Source organism: Falco peregrinus, chromosome 5, assembly GCF_023634155.1.
Source record: "Falco peregrinus isolate bFalPer1 chromosome 5, bFalPer1.pri, whole genome shotgun sequence".
NCBI classification, from domain to species: domain Eukaryota; kingdom Metazoa; phylum Chordata; class Aves; order Falconiformes; family Falconidae; genus Falco; species Falco peregrinus.
Window position 1 is genome coordinate 17,890,517 of NC_073725.1, and position 22,498 is coordinate 17,913,014.

A 22,498-nucleotide genomic window follows, 5' to 3' on the forward strand; every position below is an offset into this window, starting at 1 on the left:
GCTAACCACAGAAACCGTAAGAGACACTTGTGTATGTATTCATAGCCTGGAACCAAATGCACTGTTACCAAAGGAGAAGCACCCGGCTGTACTCAGCTGCTGCTCATGAAATGCTTTCTGCACTCGCACCTTTGCTGGTTGAGGAGACTACCTGCTGAGTGCGAAGCTGGCGGTGGCTCTGGGGCAGGGTAATGGTGGCCAGCTGCAGCACCCCAGCACGGGGTGACCCAAGCACTGGGAAGCCTGGACCTTGCAGTGCTCCATCCCGTAGCTGCGTGCAGCACTGCAGTAACCCGTGTCCAGCAGCAGCACGTGACACACGCAGGACACTCTGTTCAAGGAAACCTTCTGGTTTCTGACTGTTTAATAACCCTCTTAGTTGTTTGAGTTCTTCCTCCACATTTAAGGAAAAGTTGCTGTTAGTGGCTGTACTGATTGCCAAGGCTTCATAAGCAACTCCCCCGGCTACTACAGCCCTTGGAGTCCAGAGGAATTGCTGGTGCTGGTTTAATGCTTGGGGAGCTCCTGGGTCAGGCTTCCGACACATTTTGCTGGAGGGAGATGATGCACACCCTGCTCAACCCTGCACAGGTCTTGCACGGCACAGAGGCTCCGCGGCACCCCCGGGGATAAAGCCACAACAACGGAAGTAAGTGGAAGGGTTGGAAAGAGTGGTAGCAAGTGAGGCATGGCAGGTGGTACCACCACTTTTTCAAAGATTCACGTACATTTTGAATTCGTTGCTCAGTCTGGCTTTGTTCAGAGGTCACTAGGAGCTGTGGTTTCATCCCACCTGTGGGAGCTGGGGCTGGCCTCAGCCATGTGGGCAGCTCCCCTCCTCCCCTGGCGAAGCAGAACCTCTCTGGTTTTGCAGAGACAGATAAGAGTCAAACAACTGCTTGGCACTGTGACATGCTCTCAGTGTGTCTGCACGGTCTAAACATCAACTGGGACTTCAAACCTAATTGCTTTCAGTGAGTTAAGGCCACACGTAGGGAGAAATGAGAAGTGCCCCAGGGAAGGATGAGGCATTACAAATGCTGCATCTGCTGCCAAGTGACTGTTTCCTCATTCGGAGAAGTATTCTGAATAACTCGTTCATGTCAGGACATTGCAGGGTTAGGCAACTCACAGGGGTATGGCCCTGCCTGGAACCAGTGCCGCATGAAAAGGCTTTCTAAGGAACCCTGGTTGGCATGGACCTGCTCCAGCTGCCCGGGTGAGAGCATCTTGTGCTGCTGTGAAGGACAATGGCCTGGATGCTGCAAAGAGGGGTTGAGTATGCTGGTCTGGTTGCTTTTCAGGACAAATAGGCACAGATCCCTGCCCTCAGTCAGTCCCACAATACCAGGGAGACCACCACACACGACATCCAGATATCCAGGGGTGGGCCCAAAGACTTTGCACCCAGCATGTTTTAGATCTACTCCCATTCAGCGTAGGAGCTGATTCCCCAGGAACCTGCAAATCCTCCTTGTCTAGGAAGGTTCTCCCTTCCCACCACGTAGCAATTTCAGTCACGGTGCTGGCTGGCAGGAATGCAGCATGGCATAACCAGACCTATAGTCTGTAGACTGTACATCTGTATGTATATAGACACCCACACAGTCAGATGGGAGAAACTGTTACACCACCCCTGCAGAAAAGAAATGTTATTTGAAGACACTGGTGTGCAAATTTATTTTTTCACTTGGACATGCGCAAACAAACACATATCCTGTAGGTAGGAAAGTATTCTGTCATTATTTTCCTTGTTCTCTGAAGCTGGTTTTAATATATGGATAGACTATTTCATCCCTGATTCAATATTTGTGCTATTGATTTCCTTGCTCATGCCATTTATTTTTTGCAGTCCTCTTTTGCTTTATTTTTCCTCGTACCTTTTCATACTGTTTGCTTTAGGTGTAGTCTGTGGAGATATGTCCACACTGCAATCAGCCAGTGTGGTCACACATGCACACTCGAAGCTAGTTCCTGGGTCAATGGCAGTAGGGTGAGTACAGCCCTGGAGTAACTGCACCCACCCTGTTGCACCCTTTCCAAGCACACACTGTGGGCTGCAGGACCACGCTTCAGAGGGTGGAGGGGTCCTTCTCCCCATCTCGAGTCTCTTGATGGGGTGGGACGAAGGTGCGAGGAGCAAGTTAGCAAGCTAGGGCTGTTCGGTGTAGGAAAGAGGCGGTGGTGGTTTGTAACAGGGGCTGAGAAGACCACGAGTTGCGTGGAGAAAGTAAGCTGGGGTAGCCGTTGACTGTCTCTCCTCCACCACAAGGACGGGGCACAAGGGAAGCTAGCAGTAGCTTCAAAGCCAGAGGATCTTCCTCATCCTACAGTGTGTCATTCAGCACAGCTGAATGCTCTGCTGCCTGCAGGATGCAGCAGAGGCTGGTGGATTCCTTGGGTTCAAAAAGGTGGTAATTTAAAGGAAAAAAATAATAATTAAAAAAAAGAAGCTTCTGTGAGGAAGAAGTGGCAGGATGGAGATACTCTTTCGTTGCACAAAATTCTGAAGTATTGTTTTGCTGAGAAGTCATTTTATCTTGAGTCATTTTATCTTGAGTCATTTTAGTTCAACATAAAAATCATCTCGGCACTGGAGCTTGCTAATTTCAGCATTTCTGGTGCAACAGTTGAACCAGAGTTGAGGGTCAAGCAGTCATAGCACTGAAATCCCAAGCTCAGCTTCCACACGTGTTGATTCCTATATCTGGACTGATTTTGTCTCTTGCATCTCAGCCAGGGAAGCGTAACAGGATCTTGAAAAATACCCAGGAAAGGTATTTTAATGTTGCAGCATTTTGGCTTGTTAAAGCAGCTCTGTATTTTTTCCAAGATGGCCTGGCCTAAACCCTCAATTTCCTATGATGACCACAGGACTTCTCTTTCAGATTTAACACCAGCCAGCAAGTGCCATGCAGCCGCTCGCTCACACATGCAGCCTGGTGCAGGATGGGGAGGAGAATCAGAAAAAGGTAAAAACCAGAAAAAAGTAAACCCCGTAGGTTCAAATAAGAATAGTTTAATAATTGAAATAAAGTTTTTAAAAAATTAATAACAACAATAATAATGAAGAGGAGAGGGAAAGAGAGGGGAAAAAAATCAAGTGATGCACAAAAACAATTGCCCACCACCCGCTGCCCAATGCCCAGAAGTGATCAGCAGCCCCCAGCCAGCACACACACGCACCAGTTTATATACTGAGCATGACGTTCTATGGTATGGAATATCCCTTTGGCTAGTTCGGGTCAGCTGTCCTGGCCATGCTCCTTCCCGGCGCTGGCAGGGCTTGGGAAACTGCGAAGTCCTTGACTTAGGGACACTGCTCAGCCACAACGGCATCATCCGTGTGTTACCAGTGTTACACTCATGCTAAATGTACAACGCAGATACTAAGAAGCAAATCAATTCTACCCCAGCCGAAACCAGGACACAGGGCAGTGAGAGTGCTACACGAGAACTTTTTGCTTGAGTAGCTATAAGCCTACATTTGGTGTATGTGCAGTTTTGGCCTCTGTTTTCTCTCTCTGCTTTTTTCAGGAGCAGACCCCTGGGTGGTGCTGGGTTGGGCACAGAGTGATGTGGTTTTCATTTCTTCTGGAGGTAAATGCCCAAAGCTGGTCACCTACATCCTTAACTTAGGTCCAAAAACCCTCTTTCAAGGTTCAGTGAGAAGGAAACAATGAACTACCGTAGACATTTTATAACATCAATCACGTCTCTGGTATTTGACTCTGGGAAACTCATTACCAGGTAGCTGGGGTCAGATGACTTGGAATCAGTTAAAATCTGGGCTTGGCCATTTTGCATCAACCCCTGATGTCCAATTGCCTGTCACAAGTTGGTTCATGTAAGACCAGGAGAGAAGCTGCCTCCTGGGAACATGGGATGCCCTCAGGGCATGGCTGACAGGCCACTGTCATGGCCCATGGTTGGTGCAGTGAGTGAGAAGTGATCAGATCAACACTCCTTTCAGAGTAAGAGCAGCACTGGCGTGTCAGGATCATTACGTGGACGAGATGTGTCTCACTACTAGGAAATTCCTAATGACTGGGATATAAGCTTAATGAAGTGATGGGCGGGGAGACACCAACATAGCACCCCAAATAAGGTCCAGCTCAAAAGACACGGACCGAATCCCTGGCTGATCTGTCTGCAGTTGTTTTTCTTTTTATTCCCCCAAGACTTCTCATCACTTTTCATTTCCTACGCTGTGATTCGCAAAGGACTCCACTTGTACTAGATGGTACATGCAGGAGCAGTCCTGCTGTGGTCAGTGGAAGGGACCTCCTTGCCGTGGTGCCCCTCAGGACCCAGACACGGGCTGTATGTAGCGTGTACCTTGGCGGATGCACCGCTCACCCCCATACCTCAGAGCAACTCCTCAGGGTGGCCGGGAGGATAAGTTCATCTTTCCAGAGTACCAAAAAGGAAACCTTTGGTGCTTTTGATCTGTGCTTTGAGTGTTACTCTGATTGGACATAGAACAAACAGAAGTAACTTGAAGCCTTAGATGGTTATAACAAATGTAGAACCATACACTGCTATTATAAAAGGCAACTTCTCCATAACTAGACATGGTGTGGCAAGTAAATGATGTAAAACTAAGGACTGGGTTGCACTTCATGTCTTTCCTACTTGGTATTGGTATCTGTGGTCATGGTTTAGATGTCTAGACTTGTTTTTTCATTTTTGATACACAAAATAAACAAAACCTGAACAAAGGGCAAGCTTGTAAACAGGAGCAGCCACTGGAGAAAGATGATGGTGTTCATTTGCATTTTATTACCTGCTTATGACAGTTAGTAAGGTGACTTTCCTTATAGCAGATACATGCAGATAAGGCTGATAGCCTCTGGTATCTGGTTTTGCAAGCTGGGAAGTGAGTTGCTGAAGTTACTGGTAATAGGCTGGAAACGGCCTGTGAAAAATATATCATAGAATTATAGAACCATAGAACGGTTTGGGTTGGAAGGGACCTTAAAGATCATCTAGTTCCAACCCCCTGCTATGGTCAGGGATACCTTCCACTAGCCCAGGTTGCTCAAAGCCCCATCCAGCCTGGCCTTGAACGCTGCCAGGGATGGGGCATCCACAATGTCATCTCCTGTTTCTGTTAATTAGAAGAGTATAATTTTATGAGATAGATTGAAGTGATTAACTGTTGTGTTAAGTGTTGTGACTGTTTGGGGAAAAAAAATCAAAAGGGCTGGTATTTTTCATACCTTCACCAAGGAGGAGGAAAAGAAGTCATGCTGCTGAACCACAGCCAGCCACTCTGGCCAGCAAAGACAAAGGGAGATTTGCCTGTAGGAAGGACGGAAATCACCTGCTGACAACATGAAACGAGGTAAAACTATGCCTTTGAAAAATGTTCCTGCAGTTGAAGTTGAAATCTCTTTTCTCAGACCTTACTGAGAAGAGCAGTCTCAGGCGGTATTACAAATACAAAGGTTCGATGTCCTCTCCCAGCAGGAAAAACTTGTATGAGCCAGGGGAGAAAGTTAATGTAAGAGTGTTGTATCACATGCCAAGTTTAGTGCCGTTGAATCGAGGTACTACCAGTGCATAGAAAAAAATCATGGGAGCAGGGAAAACCAGTAGATGCACAAAGTGAAAGAACTGAAAGCTAGATGCTGTCTGCTGTAATAAACAAAAAATTCCTGTAACAGTCAAAAGGTCAACCACCTTCCAAGGTGGAGAAGGTTCATGGCAGAGCAGAACCCACACCCATTCAACTTCTACAATCCTTCCTTGAATTCTGATGTTCAAAGTGAGGGTCAGAACGTGCATGCAGTTGAAATCAGCCTTTTGCGAAACCCTATAGGACTGGAAATGTGAGTGTTCCTGGTGACTACATGCCCTGCTTCCACCACTGACCATCTGGCACGCACCTAACAAAATTTTTTCAGGAACGAAGTGTTACTGACATGAACCCGTTCCTGTTTGTGAAAATCTGTAAATTTTCCTGTAGAACTGCTGTGTCAACACAATTTAATCTGCCTCCAACCAAGCATGGAATGATATATATGCTGATAACAGGTTGGGACTGGATTAGAAGGCTACTGTCAGTGATTTCAGATGAAGTGGATTGCTCTGTTCCTGCAATTAAGTGGAAACCAGTAATATACATCATAAACGTTCAGATTGTATCTGTTATTGATTATGTTGTTGTACTGACATTCCACATATACTTTACTTCATCCCATGCTGTTTCTAAAGAAAAACGTCTTTCACCCTTTGGGAGGAAAGACATGCAGTGTAAAAGCAATGCTGAAAGGTAAATTGGGGTTACAGTGGGGTTTTTTCAGTAGTGAAATAGGTAATTGCCAGCACATTGTCTGATGCTGAATGGTGAGTGATGCTCTGTCTAAGAACGCTGGCGGTTTGGCTGTTCCTACAGATGTCCCACAAGATTGTAGATGTGTACTGAACCCTCGGTGCCCTGTGATGCACTAGTGATGCTCTCAACTAAGGACACCCAACATACACCTGCTAGCGAGTAGTGACATGCTCAAAGGGAGGGATCTGCCAACTCAGCACCTAGCTTACGCTGACATTTCAGCACCAAATGAAACAGTCCTCCTGAAGTAAATACCTAGCTACCTGAGCTGATGGAGAGAAGTCAGTGCCTTTGAAGGCTTCCACAGGGAGATCTTGTTTAGGGAGATCCTACGTTTAGGTGTGCCCGCCTTGCAAACTGAATCCTGCCTTGCTGGACCCTGGGCTGCTGCCACGAAGGGAGGCATTGAGGCCTGAGGCTGCTCCCATGGCTGAGCTGCCACTTCACTTCTGGGTATGGGGGAACATGTTTGTATCTCTTTCTGGCCACTGTTCCCATGTCGCTGTTGGCCTGTGTGTGGCCAGCTTTCCCCTCCATGGAATAGACTCATCTCCCCATCTTTGGTCACCCTGAGGACCAGCATGGGGAGGCACATGGGGTCCAGCCACCTCCTGGGCAGACGCCTTTGGTACAGCTGTCAGCAAAAAGCATCTGGCAGACAGCTCCTAATCCACTACTTTTCTTGATCCTCCTGGACATTTCTCCCGTTTCCCACCTGCCGGGCTATCTCCCTTGACATCTGCCTGATGCCATGGGGAGGGGACCAGTGCTAGAATCCTTGGGCTTTCCAACCCGTAAGTGTAAACACTGGATTTTGGCCCACAGCTTCAAATGCTTCTGTCCCAAACATGATGACAAAAATCTCATTAACTTCAAAGAGACAAGACCTAATGAGGAGGTCTGTTTTCCTAAAGACTAAATGTTTGTGGGCTGCCTTGTAAAGTTGGCCCTCGAGTTGCAGTCCCAGTAACCTGGGTGTCAGGGCATAGGTGCATTCTTGTTACTCATCTAGCCCGTGATTTTACTGTTTGTCAGTGTAGGGTCTGTCCACTTGTCATCTGATTGTGTAAGTCCACCTTCCATGTAAGTCAGGATTTAAGTTTCGCTGTTTTTCAGGGTCTGACTATGTGCAGAGGGAGTTGTAGTCATTTGTGTGGGTTTTTTTTTTTTTTGCCACAGGAACTTCCTTTCTCTAAACACCACCCCTTTGGCAGTGGACCTGCTGACACCTCAGAGCCCGGCACTGATAAAAAGGGCAGCCCGTGTTCCTTCGCCACACTCAGAAGCGAGTGGCAGAGGCTACTCAGGAGCTTGGAAGCTGCTGGCACTGCAGGCACCTCGGGTCGAAACGCTGACAAGAGCCATGAGCGGTAACGCTGGTGAGTTTTTAACACTCGGCACGATAACCTGTGTTAGATGTGCGGTTTGGCAGGTCTCTCGCAGGGAGGATGGCAGCTCTGGCAGAGGTGGGGGGGTTCTCACCCTTCTGACTGCCATAGGTGACACCTCGGAGAAAGGGGTTTCGATGCCACTGCTGCTCAGGGGCAATAGGTTTGCTCTGGCTGTGCAAGTTCTGGTTTTGACAGATCGGTAAAGCAACTGAAAAATGCGACTCACTTTTCATCACTTTTCATCACTTTTCATCAGACTGTAGACATCAGGTTCTATTGGTGATAATGGGAAATAAACGCAGCTCTTTAAAACTTATTCCACGTTAAGGTGAAAGGAACTCTTTTTCTTTCAGTCTACTAAGTTGAGCAGGTTATTGCTTTTTAGTGATGGCTGGTACCATCTGACGGAAGTTTTGAAGTTAACTGAAAAGGGGACTTATTTGGACTTGAGCTCTGTCCTTTGGCCGTCCTGCCTGCCCTGTTGTCAGAAGATGCTGCGCTACTTAGAAAGGTACCCAAGTCTCTCCTGTAGCAGCTGCTGAACCACCACCGCTGGCTGTGCTCCTGGGGCCAGCCCAGGCCCAGGGTGCCCCAAGCCCCCAGGCTGCAGCAGCTGCCTGTGGGCTGGCTGGTGCCTGCAGCAGGGCCAGGAGCAGGTCTCCGCAGCTATCGGGAGAGGAAGGGTGTCCTGACACTGCTTCAAGCCCCTCCATTTCACACTGCCGTATTCTGGGTGTGGATGAGACGTCTCTGGGATGTGAGAGAGTGCCTGGAGGTTGGGCAAGGATGGGAAGTAAATGCAGGAGTCCAAATTTAGCTTTCTCTTGCAAAACTACAGTTCTCATCCCACTTCCCTCCTGTCCTTCTGAGCAGCCCTTATTACCACTGAAGCCAGGCATGCTATAAAAACTCTGCTCCATATTAATATATTTTTTAAAGCCTATCACCTCAACCTCATGGAAAAAAGGCCCCAGATCCTTACCAATGCAAAGTCCTCATGTCCCTATTTTTGTTCCAGGTGATCGCTGTGCTCTCAGAGCTCTGAACACCTCCCCAGGGGGACAGCAATGCGATGGGGCTGGTGGGTTAGTGCAGGAAGGAGCTCTACAGGAAATAAAACATAGCACTAGGAGATAAAAATAAAAATACTTCTTTAAAATTTCTTCTAAAATAGAAGTCTGGCAGCGTTCAGTGTTTGGGTTTGCTTCTGGCCTGCTCCAGAAGCGAGCACAGCTAGGGCTGCCCCTTGCAGCTTGAGCCTCTGTCCCTCAGTGGGTGTGTTCTTGGCGTGCTCAGCTCTGCTATAAATTGTTAATTCCCGTGTCGGCAAAGCAGAGTGCTTGCAGGCAGCCGGGCACAGGGCACCCAGGCACCCAACCCAGTGCCCCAGGCAGGAGGCAGAGCAGGAAGCCAGCGGCACGCAGGGGCTGCCCAGGGATGGGGGTGGCAGGCTGCGGCCAAGTCCCTTTGAATGCAGTGATGGGAAAGCCATCTTGCATGGAGCCAGCTTGCTCCGTGGCATTTCTTGGCTCAGGATACCGTGCCGGCTCTATCACAGGGTATCACGGGACTGTTTGCACAGGGATAAGTGCAGGGCAATCGGTAGGCAGTGCTGTGTGTGGACAGGTCTTTGGCACCAAGCTCTGCAATGTCAGGACACTTTCCAAGGCAGCTGTTTTTAGTGGCTTTTCTCTGTGCATCCTCAACATCAGTGATGACCAGAAACACAGGATGGAAATGCAGTCCCGAAGTTAGGAAATGCTGGAAGGATGGATTCCCCAGGGCCCTTTTCCCTGAGCCATCCTATGCGTTCAACTTCCACATCCCTCCATAGCCCTTTCCCATCATCAGGGCTGTTTTCTGGTACCTTCTCAGCCCAGCTCCAGGGTTTCCATAAGCAATAAGGTTGAGCAGCTTTGGAGACTGGAAATTTGTTAGTGCTAAGGAAGACAGGCTTGCCCTTCATCCTTTTCAAGAGGATTAAACAATATTAGCTGAAATTTTTGCACACACACCCCATTGTGCAAAACATCAGCCTGAGGTTGGTATCTGGCAGGCAGCAAGCAAACAAAAAGCACTCAAAAATGAAATCAGTTAACAAAAGATAACGATGGTCAGTTCTATTTCCTGTACGGTTTTTGTTATGTAAGTAAGATAAATATGGCTATATTTAATAATTATGATAAAGACATAAAGTTATAAATATATATTGATTATATATTTTATAATATGTATTATCTTTTAAAAGATATAAATTTTATCATTAAGATAAATATAGTTACTAAGAAGAAATACACAGATATAGTAACCTGGTGGGGATCCAGGGGTGTCAGTTCAGTTTACTCAAGGCTGTAGTCGCTGCTGGGTGCAGGTGATTTCAACCATCCCTGGATCTGGCCCTGCCTGTGGCACCTCTCATGCTACAGCAGCTGCCAGCAGATTTCAGCCTCTTTGATGTTAGGCTTTTGTTGATACGCCGGTTAGCGTGGTTGCCTGGTGCCATGTGAGTCTGTCAAGACCTTTGGTGAATTAATCCCCTCAGCCATTATGCCTTTGACTGGCCGATTTCTGTTACCATAAGCCGTTTTACATTTCCTGCCTCTCCCATGTCTTCGTCTGAATCACTCATGAGGCAAGTGCTTTTGAGGTATTGTTACTCCCTACTGTTCATATAGAATTTATCCTTCAAGGATATTTAGTGGGCAGGTACAAGACAGGTCGAACCCTTCCAAAGGAGTATAGCTCAGCCGCGTTCTGGCATGCTCCAGCTCTCCCTGTCACACCTGGGCAGCCTGCCAAAGCCTGACGTAGTGACCCCCAGATCCCCGTCTTCATGGAAAGCTGAGGGCTTTCCCTTTGCTCAGGTGTATCACCGGGTTGCACCTCTCAGAGCTCCACTCCTGTGCCACAGCCCCGAGCTGTGAGCCGCTGCGCACGGAGGTGCTGAGGCTCTTCCGAGCCCTGCTCCCATCCGGAGTTGCAGGAGCAGAGAGCAGCCTAGGAGACAGCGGCTTTAAATGCCATGTCCTACCAAATCAGCTGCTGTCTTGGGAATGAATGGGAGCGAGGCACCTGCAGGGACTCCCGCTGGAGTCCAAAACCCTGCTGAGGTCAAACGGCAGCAGCACCAGCGGGCATGGAGGGAGGCATCGCTCCACGGTGAGCGTGCTGCAGCAGCCCGCCCGGAGCAGGGACAAGCGCCTGCCTTGCCCTCCGAGGCAGCCCGGGGCTGCTGCCACATGTCCCTGCCTGCCTGCTGTACCACCCAGGGAGGCTGAGGGATGCTTGGCCTCTGAGTGTTTCTTTTATATCATGTTATGTCATGTTATAACATATCATATGTCATGTCATGTCATAGTAAATTTATTATAGTCTTTATTGTATGACACAATATGATATTATACTATACTTTATAGTGCTCTTCCCCCCCCCCCCCCCCCCCCCCATTTAGCATTCCCCTGAACAGGCAGCATCTCAGCAACACAGCTGGCTCCCAGCCCCAGCCCTTCCTTTGGTTACTTGGGTTGTAGGAGAAACCAAGTCCTTGGCAAAAAAGATACATCAACAAAACCTTGCACAGGTTTATGTATGCAGACTTCTGTAAGAGGTTGGTCAGTGATTATCGTGATATTTTTGGGGACTAATCTTTGAAGGGGAAATATGAAGAATGAGGTTCAGTGTCCTGAAGAGCCCCATTTCCCAGGCCCTTGGCAGCCCAGAGGGACTGGGGGACTCGGCACCTGAGGGGAGCCAAGTTTTGGCATATTCGATTTATTCCCGGCTTGACTGCACGAGCTATGTTTTGTAAGGAGCAATTAAAGCTACTGTTAATTATTATTTGAAAATCACAAAGAAGGTGTTCAATGCTAATATAAGGTTTGACCAGAGGGGAATACACTGAGATAAAAGTCCCAACAGTGAGGTTGAATTTCTAAGCTGCCCTCTGCTAGCTGGGAGCTGCCTGGGAGCACGATGTCTGAGTGTACCTTGGCAAGCAGTGCTTCCATCACCTGTCTGTACTACTACTACTACTACTACTTGTTTTAATACCAGCAGTAACAAAGAACCATTTGTAATACTCAAGGAGCTGATGCTCCATGCGTTTGGTGTGGCCCAGACGTGCGGCAAACAGGAGTTGCTCTTGTAGCTTTGGCTTTAACAAGGTGCCACAGCAAAGCAGCTGAGCAGACGGGGACAAGGAGGAGAGGGCTCAGGGACACGGCAGGACCATAGGCATTGCCCACAGGGATGCTGAGGCGGTCAGGACCTTTGGCGGGCTCCTATGTGTGATGTTGGGGGGAGCGCGGCTGCCTCGCAGCAGCTGCAGTCATGGAATACAGATGCACTGTCCCCACTGCACTTGAGAGGGGGAAGCGAGACTTTCGCTATTACAACAAAACGTGGAGTTGTGCCATCTTCCTGGCCCACGGTGGGCTGTGGAGCTGGCTCACGGCAGCTGGCCAGCTGGCAGCGTGCAAGGATAGCCCAGCAGACACGGACTGCCAGGCCGGTGAGATCCCTTTTGCAGCCTTTTGGCTGCTGTGGAAGCAGCCCCAAGGGCATGCACGCAGGGGTGCTGGGGGGCTGGCTGGGTGCCTGGCTGCGGCAGGGGCAGAAAGCCTTACATCGCTTCCAGCTCCCCCAGGCCGCTTGTTCCCTGTCACCCAGGGCCACCTCAGAGGCCAAACATCCCTCAAGACTCCCTGAGCTGCGAGGGAGGGAGGCGGAGGCACGCTGCAGCTGCCCGGGACCAAGCAGTCGGAGGGCAAGGCAGGCGCTCATCCCTGCTCGGGGCGGGTTGCTGCCGGCCTCTGCAACCCATCCCAGCAACATGACTCTCTATCTCTTTGTACATATGCTGAGTATTTGTATATGATATGATACTACATTATATATTATATGTTATATATTCTATGTAGTAGTATATATTATTATTTATAATGTAATATAATGTTGTTATATGATACAATACAATATGCTACTATACGATACTTTACGTTTTATATATCTACATAAACCATTGCACCATTCATTAGCTGTGGTGATCCTCAATCCTGTGGTGATTCCTTGTGCTAGATCACTGGACACTTAGATGTTTTGATAATTCACAGGATTCCATTAAGAGGAAAACTGTATTTACTGAGCAATTTACCATCAATCTCTCTCTTTTTCTTTTCTTTCTCCGTTTCTGCTAATGGCTTTGCAGAGACCAGTCTGGCAGTCACTGGGATTGACTTTCTCAAGAGCCAGAACTCCTGCCTGCACCACACGGATGCGTACAACATCAAGAACCTGGTGGTGCGACGGGGGCAGGCCTTCCAGCTGCAGGTCAGCTTCAACAGGGCACCCAGGACAACCGACAAGCTCTCCGTGCGTTTTGGCTTTGGTAAGCAGGTCCCCCCTCTGCGGCCATCGGACACAGCGGGAGAGCCCCAGCTGCCTCTGGCTGCCCGTCCCTGTGGCACCGCAGTCACTGCAGACTCGTGCAGCCCTCCTGCATCTTGTGCTGGGTTTGTTTCTAGGCGAAAAGCCAATGAAAGTCAGGGGGACCCTGATGTCACTGAACCCGAAGTGGGAGCAGGATCCCAACGAGTGGCGAATCTCCATCATCAGGAGCAGTGGCAAAGAGGTAGAGCGCGTGGGCGGTGCTCCTGCATGGAGGGCAGTAATGCCAAGCCCATCGGGAGCTACAGAGCAAATCCTCATACCCCTGTCCTGCTTTCCTGTAGCCCTGTAATCTTAGGCGGGCAGAAGCCTTGCCCTGTTTCATTCATTGTTCCTGCCCTGCGCATGCAGGATGTGCCCCATGCTGCCGCCGCCTTCTCCTCCCTCCCTGCAAGGCCCCCCACGGCCACCACGTTCGGCACTCGTGTCGGTCAGTCGCGTGGAGCAGTGCTTCTGCCGTGCCTGTGGCCGTGGTGGAGGGTCCATTGTGCCATCTCTCCTTGTCGCCTCCCCAGTGCCTGCTGTCTATCACCAGCTCGCCCAAGGCCCTGGTGGGAAAATACATCCTGAACGTGAAGGCTGGGACTAGCATTTACGAGCCTGAGAACAGTGCTATCTACCTTTTATTCAATCCCTGGTGCAAAGGTGAGTGGTCCCGCAACTGGCGGTGATAATTACTGCTGCTAGGGATTGTCCCTGGGGGGGCTTTTCCTCACATTTTTCCTCCTCGCTTTCCCACATACATTGCTTTTTCCCCATAAAACGTCTCAGCAGCATCCTCACAGAGCCTGTGGGAAGCTGGGCAGTAGCAATGAGCCAGCTCCTCACTGGGGGGTCCCCAGTGCCAGGTTCAGGGGCATCTCTGTGCCACCCCTCTCTGTTTCCCTGTGCCACCATAAAGGTTAACTGAGAGGACTGAGTTGACTTTAAATCCAGGTAAAAAAATAACCAGACAAAACCCCCGTGTGTTGTTGGTTGGCATCAGCACCGCAGCTCTCTCTGTTGTCTGTCTAGTCCACTGAAGTGTTTGCTCAGAAAGAAGCATTTTGCTAAAATAAAACAGTGGTCATGTAGTGATAGACCCACAGGAGTAAAGGAAAGGTTAGTCTTGCAGGAAATTCTTCCAAAATGCGAGTGCTGCATGGTCGTCATTTGATGTGAATGTTACAGCCCACCAGCTCCCCAAGTTTAGCTTTCCAAGGAAAACTTCATATAGTGTGTGTGCAAATGACCTAACATCTGAGAGGGGTTTTTTTGCTCCAGATGATGTCGTCTTCCTGGCTGATGAGGCGCAGAGAAAGGAATATGTGCTCAACGATACAGGCTACATCTATGTCGGCTCTGCATACAACATATACGGTAGACCCTGGAATTTTGGGCAGGTAAAACACAGTTGTCTTGTTGGCATTACCCTTATTTGCTCTTTCTCCCTTAGGTATTCATTTCAATGAATCAGACCTATAAACAGTTCAAAACTGTGAGCGGCTCAAAGCGCTTGAATAATCCCACCACTTCACTGGGAGGGCTCACTGCTTAGAGTAATCTGTGTGCTTGAGTGTTTTCCGCAGCCACAGCTGGAGAACGGGTTTTAACGGCAGGTTTATAGTCGGGCCATGAGACCCCTGGCAAAGGGCATGGAAACTGGGGACAGAGCATTTCTGGTTGAAAAAATTCCCCTAAGGAGTCCTCTCCACTCTCATGCAACACAGTAGCTGTTGGTAACCACAGCTCATGAGCCGTGGAGAGGGCTGATGGGGAAAAAAGTCTGATTGTTTACCTGTTGCATCATGATTGGGAAAAAATAGGGGAAAAGCACCGGCAGAGGTTGTCGTTGTTCAAGTGGTGCCTTCACCGATTACGAGGTGAACTGTTGGGTGCAGGACACAATCAGCCCTTCTTCTCAGGAAGGGTGCTCCTCGATGCTGCCTCCCGGATAACTCCAGTGGCGTGGCACAGCAAACTCGCTCGGGCTAGAGATAAGAGATGGATGCCAGGCCAGGTTTATTTACACTCCATAGAAAGCACACGGGCACCCAAGTGGAGCATCCTACACCCTACCCAGACAGACTTCCACACCAAAATTGTTGGAACCTGGGGTTTTTTTCCTTTTTTTTTCTTTTCTTTTTTTTTTTTTTTTTGTTTCGTTCGTTTTGTTTTATAAGTCTGTGATTTCAAGCTGCAGAATGCAGATGGCCCAGAAATAGTGTTCACGCTGATGCCGTCTCCCCGAAGGAGCTAGAGGGCATTGTCCATAGAGCTGTTCCTACCCTTACATTTATTCTGCTGTTGAGCAGTGAGAATTGATATTGATATTCTGCCAAGCTTCATTGAATCGGATGTTCAACATCTCTGTATACTGGACTTCAGGGAGCTTTATCAGCAATTGCTAATTAGGAGTCTTTTGCTGTAATAATCTGCATTTATGTACTCTTTTTCCCCTGGGGTTCATTTTGTAGCTATGTCAATAGGCTGGATATCTGTAGTGCTCTTAAGTTTTCATTAGACTTGTGAACAATTTGCAGGGCTGTAGAGGAGATGATGTTGGCAACTTAGGACTATGCACCAGGAGTAGAGATCGCTGGGTCAGGTTCCAACTGTGTCTACAAGACACATGGGACAGGCTTTTGTCTTCCAAGCTGGGGTTTCATTTAAGCCTCTCTTTGGAGAGAACAGTTTTGGGAAGCCCCATAGGCTTGAAATTCATTATCATAAAGGAAGTTCAGAAGTTAGAACTAGTCAGTTTCCTCCATGTACTTAGACAGACTTTGTAGTGATTGAGCAGATTCTGGTTTAGACTGGCGTATAAAAAAGTCTCCACTTCCTCTCCAAAACAGTTTGAGGACTTCATCTTGGATGCCTGCATGTATCTGCTGGACAAAAGCAAACTCAAGCTGAGCTACAGAAGGGATCCTGTGCTTGTGTCCAGAGCCATGTCTGCTTTGGTATGCCTCTCTGAGAACTGCTTTGCACCTCCAGCTTTCCCTCCTCCTTCTTACTTGCTCTTCTTTCCCTGGCGCCTTGAACACCATTTCAGGATGCATCTGAAATGGGTTCCTTCGGGAAAACACAAGGAAAGAGCCAGAGGCATTTTGGGTGGAGGGAAGAGGCAAGTGAGATACAGCATTTCCCCATCTCCAAAGCCTGCAGCTGCCCCAGTGGCTGTGCTTCCTCAGCAGCTGTGCTGGCAGGGCCAGCACAAGGGTTGCGTTCTGGGGGGCAAGTGCTCTCTGCGGTGGGGACCCTTCTTGGAGCCCTGGGGTTTAAGATACAGGATGCAGAGTGCATTTTGGCTGCCCCCGAGCAGCCGTGCCACCTCCCTCAAGATATCCAGGTGGAGGGTTTCCAACCAGGGGAGCCCCCAGCCGGCACCGGTGGCCTCGCTGGGTGCCACAGGGCTGTGGAGCACCTGGGGAGCCACAGGGTGGGCAGAGACCTTGGGCTTTAAGCCTTATTCAGCCTCACCCCTGTGTTTTTCTCCTTTGCATGTGTGTGGCCACAGGTTAACGCCAATGATGACAGCGGTGTCCTGCTGGGGAACTGGTCAGGGAATTACAGCCACGGGACCTCCCCTATGGATTGGATTGGGAGCGTCTCAATTCTGCAGGACTATTACAGAACGAAGAAGCCAGTCTGTTACGGACAATGTTGGGTCTTTTCAGGAGTCCTCACTACAGGTAAACAGTGAAGCATCTCCCTTCTTTGCTGTTCTAATTACTATGCTAATAAGGCAAATTACCATGCCTCTGAACGTCAGATGTGGCAGGGTTTGTCACCTAAGGAGAGGCTGAGGGAGCTGGGACAGCTCAGCCTGGAGAAGGGAACGCTCAGGGGGTCTTATCCGTGTGTATAAACAGCTGACAGGAGGGAGTGGGGCAAACAGCCAGGCTCTTCCCAGTGATTCCCCGTGACAGGACCAAAGGTTACGGGCACAAGCTGAAACACAAGAGGTTCTGTCTGAGCATGGGAAAAAAGTTTTTTTCACTGTGAGGGTGACCGAGCAGTGGCACAGGTTGCCCAGAGGGGTTGTACAGTCTCCATCCTTGGAGATATTCAAAAGCTGTCTGGACATGGTCCCAGGCGCCTGCTCTGGAGGACCTCGGGCGGGCAGAGGGGTCGGATGAGGTGATCCCCAGAGGTGAGTGATTTTGTGACCCTGTGTTTTGTCTGTCTGCGCTGCAGTCATGCGTTGCTTGGGAATTCCGTCCCGCTGTGTGAGTAACTTCAACTCAGCACATGATACAGAGGAGAACCTGAGAGTTGACGTTTACCTGAATGAACTCGGAGAAAAGCTAGAGAATAAATCCTTCGACTCTGTCTGGTACTGCCAAAGGGGACCAATGCTTTCTAACCCCCAGCACCACCCTGCAGCACTGCATTTCCCAGCCCCAGTAACTCCTTTGAGAATTTCCCTCCTGCTTTGGGTTTGCTACCCAGGAGAGGGAGAGAAAGCCTGGGGTTTCACAGTGTTACATGCAAATCCTCACTAAACCTGCCCTTACTTAAGGGTTAAGGGAGGAGATCACAACTCCTCTGGCTGTAACAGCTCACTCCTTTTCTTTCCAACCCAAACGAACACAGGAACTTCCACGTGTGGAATGACGTCTGGATGAAGAGGCCAGACCTGCCAATGGGGTTTGATGGCTGGCAAGCAATTGATTCAACCCCTCAGGAGAAAAGTCAAGGTAGGGTTTGCCTAGAAAGGCTCTTCTGCAACTCCCGAGGGAGGCAGGGACATTTTGTATGGAAACCATGGTCCCCAGTCAGCAAAGCATGCGTTCCCCATGTCACTTGGGCAGTGACATCCTAATGCCGGAGGTCTCGCTCCTGACATTTCAGCCCAGATTTACTACTAAGAGTCAACTGCCAAGACCAGGATTCCTGCTTGGGTGGGTCTGAGGGTGGAACAAAAATTGGAGGCTCTGCTCATATTTGAAAAAGCAAATTATGTTGAATATGCTTTCTAGGTATATTCCAGTGTGGTCCATGCCCGCTGAAGGCTATCCGAGAAGGGGATGTGTATTTGCCCTTCGACAGCAAGTTTGTGTTTGCGGAAGTGAATGCTGACAAAGTCTACTGGGTTGTCAGGAAGGTGAATGGCAAGGAGAAGTACACCAAGATGGGCGTGGAGACCCAGTGCATCGGCTTGAACATCAGCACAAAAGCCGTGGGGCAGAACACGCGGGAAGACATAACGGCGCAGTACAAGTTCCCTGAAGGTGACTGCCCCCATCCTCTAAAGCAGTACCAAAGAGGAGACCCGTGGCCGTGTAGATCACCCCACAACGGGTGTTTTCTCCAGCAGATGCAGGGGCCAACCCGGTGTAAGGCCGGGAGGCAGCGCTGCTCCCGGGCGTCTTCACGCCCGCAGTGACACCTATGGGCTGCTCCTTAGGGACAGATGCAAGCAAGCTTGCAGGCAGTGAAAGGAATGGGCTGAGTGACCAACCTAGTGGTCAGGCTCACCATTGCTTCATTTCTTCATCGTTTTTGTCTTTCTGTTCCCCAGACCAAATTTGAAACACAAAAACCCCCACATTCCCTCCCCACGGTTCTCAGGTCAAGCCGTGTTGTGCTAGACTGTTAAAACTCTTCCCAGTGAGGAGTGGGAGAATTTAAGATCATCCATCCTCCAAAAGTGTCTCCTTCAGGAAATTCTTCCAGTCCAAACTGTGCAGTTAGATCTGGTGGTAACATAAACCAAGAGGGTCTCCTCAGCAGGGGCTGGAAGTGTCCTGACAGCCTCTCTGCTCAGAAGCAGAAGCATAAATACGGCGAAGGTGGCTCTGGGTGATGAGACTGAGATCACAGCTGTCACCCATCTTTTTTCTTCATCTAGGCTCCAAAGAGGAAAGGCAGGCCATGCAGAGAGCTACCTCCTTCATACAGCCTTCAGGAATGACACCTCGCGCGCGCTTTGGTTCACCTATGCGCATGGCTAACAGCACGGACTCCAGGCCTGAGGTCCTGCAGGAGGCAGTCTCCAAGACTGGGATCCAGCTTGAGATAATCCATAAAGAGGCTTTGTATCCTGGCAATCCCCTTGAACTGGCTGTCACCGTGAAGACCTCTACTCCTGGGAGCTGGACCATCAATCTTACCAGCTCCTGCCAGCTGCAGTCCTATACTGGGAAAGTTCAGGCTAAACTTGGACATATCAAGGAGACCGTCAAGCTTGAAGGCAAATCTGGTAGGCACGGAAAGCTTGCTGCGTGCTGTGGGCTATTCACGGTGGCGCTCGGGGGGTCACCCAAGCTGGTTCATAATGACTCCGCTATAGGTCAGTGCATGGCACCGTATGGCACAAGGAGCAGAAACTGCCTGCCCCGCCTGCCTCTCCTGTTACTGCATCTGGGACCTCAGCTATAGGCTGGGATCCCACCACAGCAGGGAGCAAAGCGTGAAGGCCCTGGCCCCGCTGCAGCTTCAGCGAGGTGGTCAGCAATGCAGCGGTGTGGGCAGACAGACATTTGTATGGTGTGAGCAAGGTGTGCTGGAGCATCTCCCTCCCATCCTCACTGCCTAAGCATCAGGGAGGCCACCACAGGCTTTGGGTGCACTTGCGTGGGTCAGATCCCTCACAGGATTTAGGTGGCTGGAAACGTCAGCTTTTTTCCATTCTTGTGCTTGCCACTCTAATGGTGATCAGCTGGTGGTGATGCTGTGAGCGTCATTTTCTGAATTCTTCACCCAAGCAGGTTTCAGCCTTGCGGCTGCCTGCCTGGCTGACCCCAAGAGCTGTTCGCTGTTTGTTGCACATCTTTGAGCAACCTGTTGAGCAACCTGGGTTGCATGTCTGATCCCTGGCAATGTGACTGAAATCTGCTAAACAAGAGACTAAGGAGTGATGAATAATTAATAGCACTTGCTCATCCCAAGTGTGAGACACTCCTGCAAAAAAAATCTTTGCTCCTGGTGATTGCTGAGTGTTTTCACACATATACTGTGGCTGTAAAAATGCAGCAGGGTAGGACACAAAGGTAGCTACATACATTTAGGGATAAGGGCAGGCTTTCTTTTTCCTTTATTCCCAGAAGCAAGGAAGCCTTGCAGTTAAAGCAATGTTCAGGCTCCAGTGCTGCTGACTCCAGGGCTTTTCCGAGCCGCTGGAAGTCTGTGCAGGCAATTAAAGACAAAATCTGATGTGAAAGGAAAGCTGCTAATTTTATAGCAAGCAGTGCCTCAGAGAAACCCCAGGGGACGTGGGTTTAAACGTACCCAACCTCACGCTCCTCTGCCTCCTCCCGAGTGCTGGGGCAGCCAGGGACGAGGGCTGCTGAGATGCTGGATGTGAGCCTGAGCTTGGTGGGGAGATGCTGTGCGCTCAGCCACCCTTCTCATGGGCTGCGTGTGTCAGGTACCACCCACCCAGCCAGGGCTTCACCCACAGGGACACAGCCCTGAAGGACCCCTGGGTCTAGCTGAAAGCGGGGTGGTCTCTGCAAATACATCTCATCCTGCACCCTGGGACACCATCCACCAGAGCTGACTTTGCCACATGCCTGGGCATGTGATGAATCATAGAATTGTTTAGGTTGGAAAAGACCTTTATTATCATTGATTCCAACTGTTAACCCAGCACTGCCAAGTCCACCACTAAACCATATCCCTAAGCACCGTGTCTACAGGTCTAAACACCTCCAGGGATGGTGATGCCACCACCTCCCTGCGCAGCCTGTTCCAACGCTTGACCACCCTTTCAGTGAGTAAATGTTTCTTAGTATCTGATCTAAACCTCCTCTGGTGCAACTTGAGGCCATTTCGCTTTGCTTTTCCTTCCTGTTGCTTGTTATCTCGGAGAAGAGACTTACCAGGTAGCACAGATGAAGCAGCGAGTTGCGTTTTCTCTTCTGCAGAGATGCAGGTCCCTCTGAAAATTATGGCCGACGCATACATGAAGACACTGGCCTCAGTGGAAGATGAAGCACTCATCCACGTCACCGCCATTGCCGAGGTCCAGGGGACAGATGACAAGCTCACCAAGGAGACGACAATGAGCTTCGAGTACCCCCCCATCACCGTCCAGGTGCGGTAGCTGCCAGCCTGGCTCCTCAGGGACAAGGGTTAAAGCCCTGCTCACTGTAACACCGTGGTGGTGTTAGCATTCCCAGTGGCATCTCCGGAACAGCTGCCTCCTGGGATGCTCAGTCCTTGGCATTTTATTTGGCTGTTCAGCCTTTATTTGAAGGTTGAAAGCAGCCATGAAATGAAGAGTGGCCCATCTCAAACGGGCAGGCAGGGGCTGCTGGCGGGAAGGGGATGGAATAGGACAGTTTGTACAGGGCCCATCTCTGATCCCGCAGCTCTGTCTCCTGAAGGAAAAACAAGTTGAGAAACCAGAGGGAAGAGCTGGGAAAACAGGCAGTGTGTCAGAGCACACAGTGCTGCAGGAGGGTGGAAAGGATACGAGGGGTTTGTCCCCTACCGTGCTGGTGGTGAGGAGCAAACCTGCAGCAGCTCCAGCATCTTTATTACCCCTCTGATCCCCAATATTTGGGTTTGTTTCTGTCTTTCTTCCTCTGCCAGATGCCAGAAACAGCCAAACTGAACAAGGAGTTCACCTGTGCCTTCATCTTCAAGAACGAGCTGAATACTGCCCTGGACAACTGCAAACTGCTGGTGGAGGGCCTGGGCCTGTTTAAGATGGCAACGTTTGATGAGGGGTAAGGAGACGAGCCCGGTATGAAATGAGCATGGCAGGACTCTGCTTTGTTTCTTTTTTTTTTTCTTTTTTTTTTTTTCATTTCTCTTGAAGAAGCAGTTAGGGGATTTGGAGTAAGGGGGCCCTTTGCAAGCTGTTTGAAACCGTGCCACATTTGGGCACAGTCCATGCAGCAGAAAGACCTATGCAGAGGTTTGTATGCTCAGGGCATTCAGGCACGACAGGGACTCTCCCTGCGCTCCTTGCTGCGATGCCAGGTGCTGCCCAGCCAGTGTGAACACAGCTGCTTCCTTCAGAACCAAATTCAGTGTTTCAGCAATACCAGGAGGTCTGGGGAAGGTCCTCAGGACCACCGGCCGGCACCACCATGCCGAACCCCACTTGCTGCACTTTGGTCACAGGAGAAGGGAAACACCCACCCTAAACAGAGGCAGCAGCTATTTCTTTAAGCGAAATGATTTGAAAGTGGCAAAAAGAACCGTAACTCATGCGAGGACTATTTGTGTTTCCTTTGCCCTTAGGGATGTAAAGCCTGGTAGGATCATTAAGTCTCAAATAATATGCACTCCAACAAGACTAGGAGAGAAGAAAATAGTAGCCAAGCTGACCTCGACCCAGATCAAAGGGATCTCTACAGAGAGGGCCATCACCATCACCGAGTAG

The 22,498-nt window shown here is 49.7% G+C and overlaps 1 protein-coding gene across 1 annotated transcript; it reads left to right on the forward strand.

Annotated features, from left to right (window-relative positions):
* Window positions 1-5,217: 5,217 nt before the first annotated feature.
* TGM4 (transglutaminase 4) lies at window positions 5,218-22,498 on the forward strand. The gene is made up of 15 exons (XM_013303163.3): window positions 5,218-5,347; window positions 7,520-7,719; window positions 12,938-13,117; window positions 13,254-13,360; window positions 13,692-13,821; window positions 14,440-14,558; window positions 16,011-16,118; window positions 16,676-16,850; window positions 17,356-17,494; window positions 17,755-17,858; window positions 18,141-18,392; window positions 19,013-19,363; window positions 21,030-21,199; window positions 21,700-21,836; window positions 22,357-22,498. The coding sequence occupies exons 2-15, from the start codon at window positions 7,704-7,706 to the stop codon at window positions 22,496-22,498; spliced, it is 2,130 nt and encodes a 709-aa protein (XP_013158617.2). The 5' UTR covers window positions 5,218-5,347; window positions 7,520-7,703.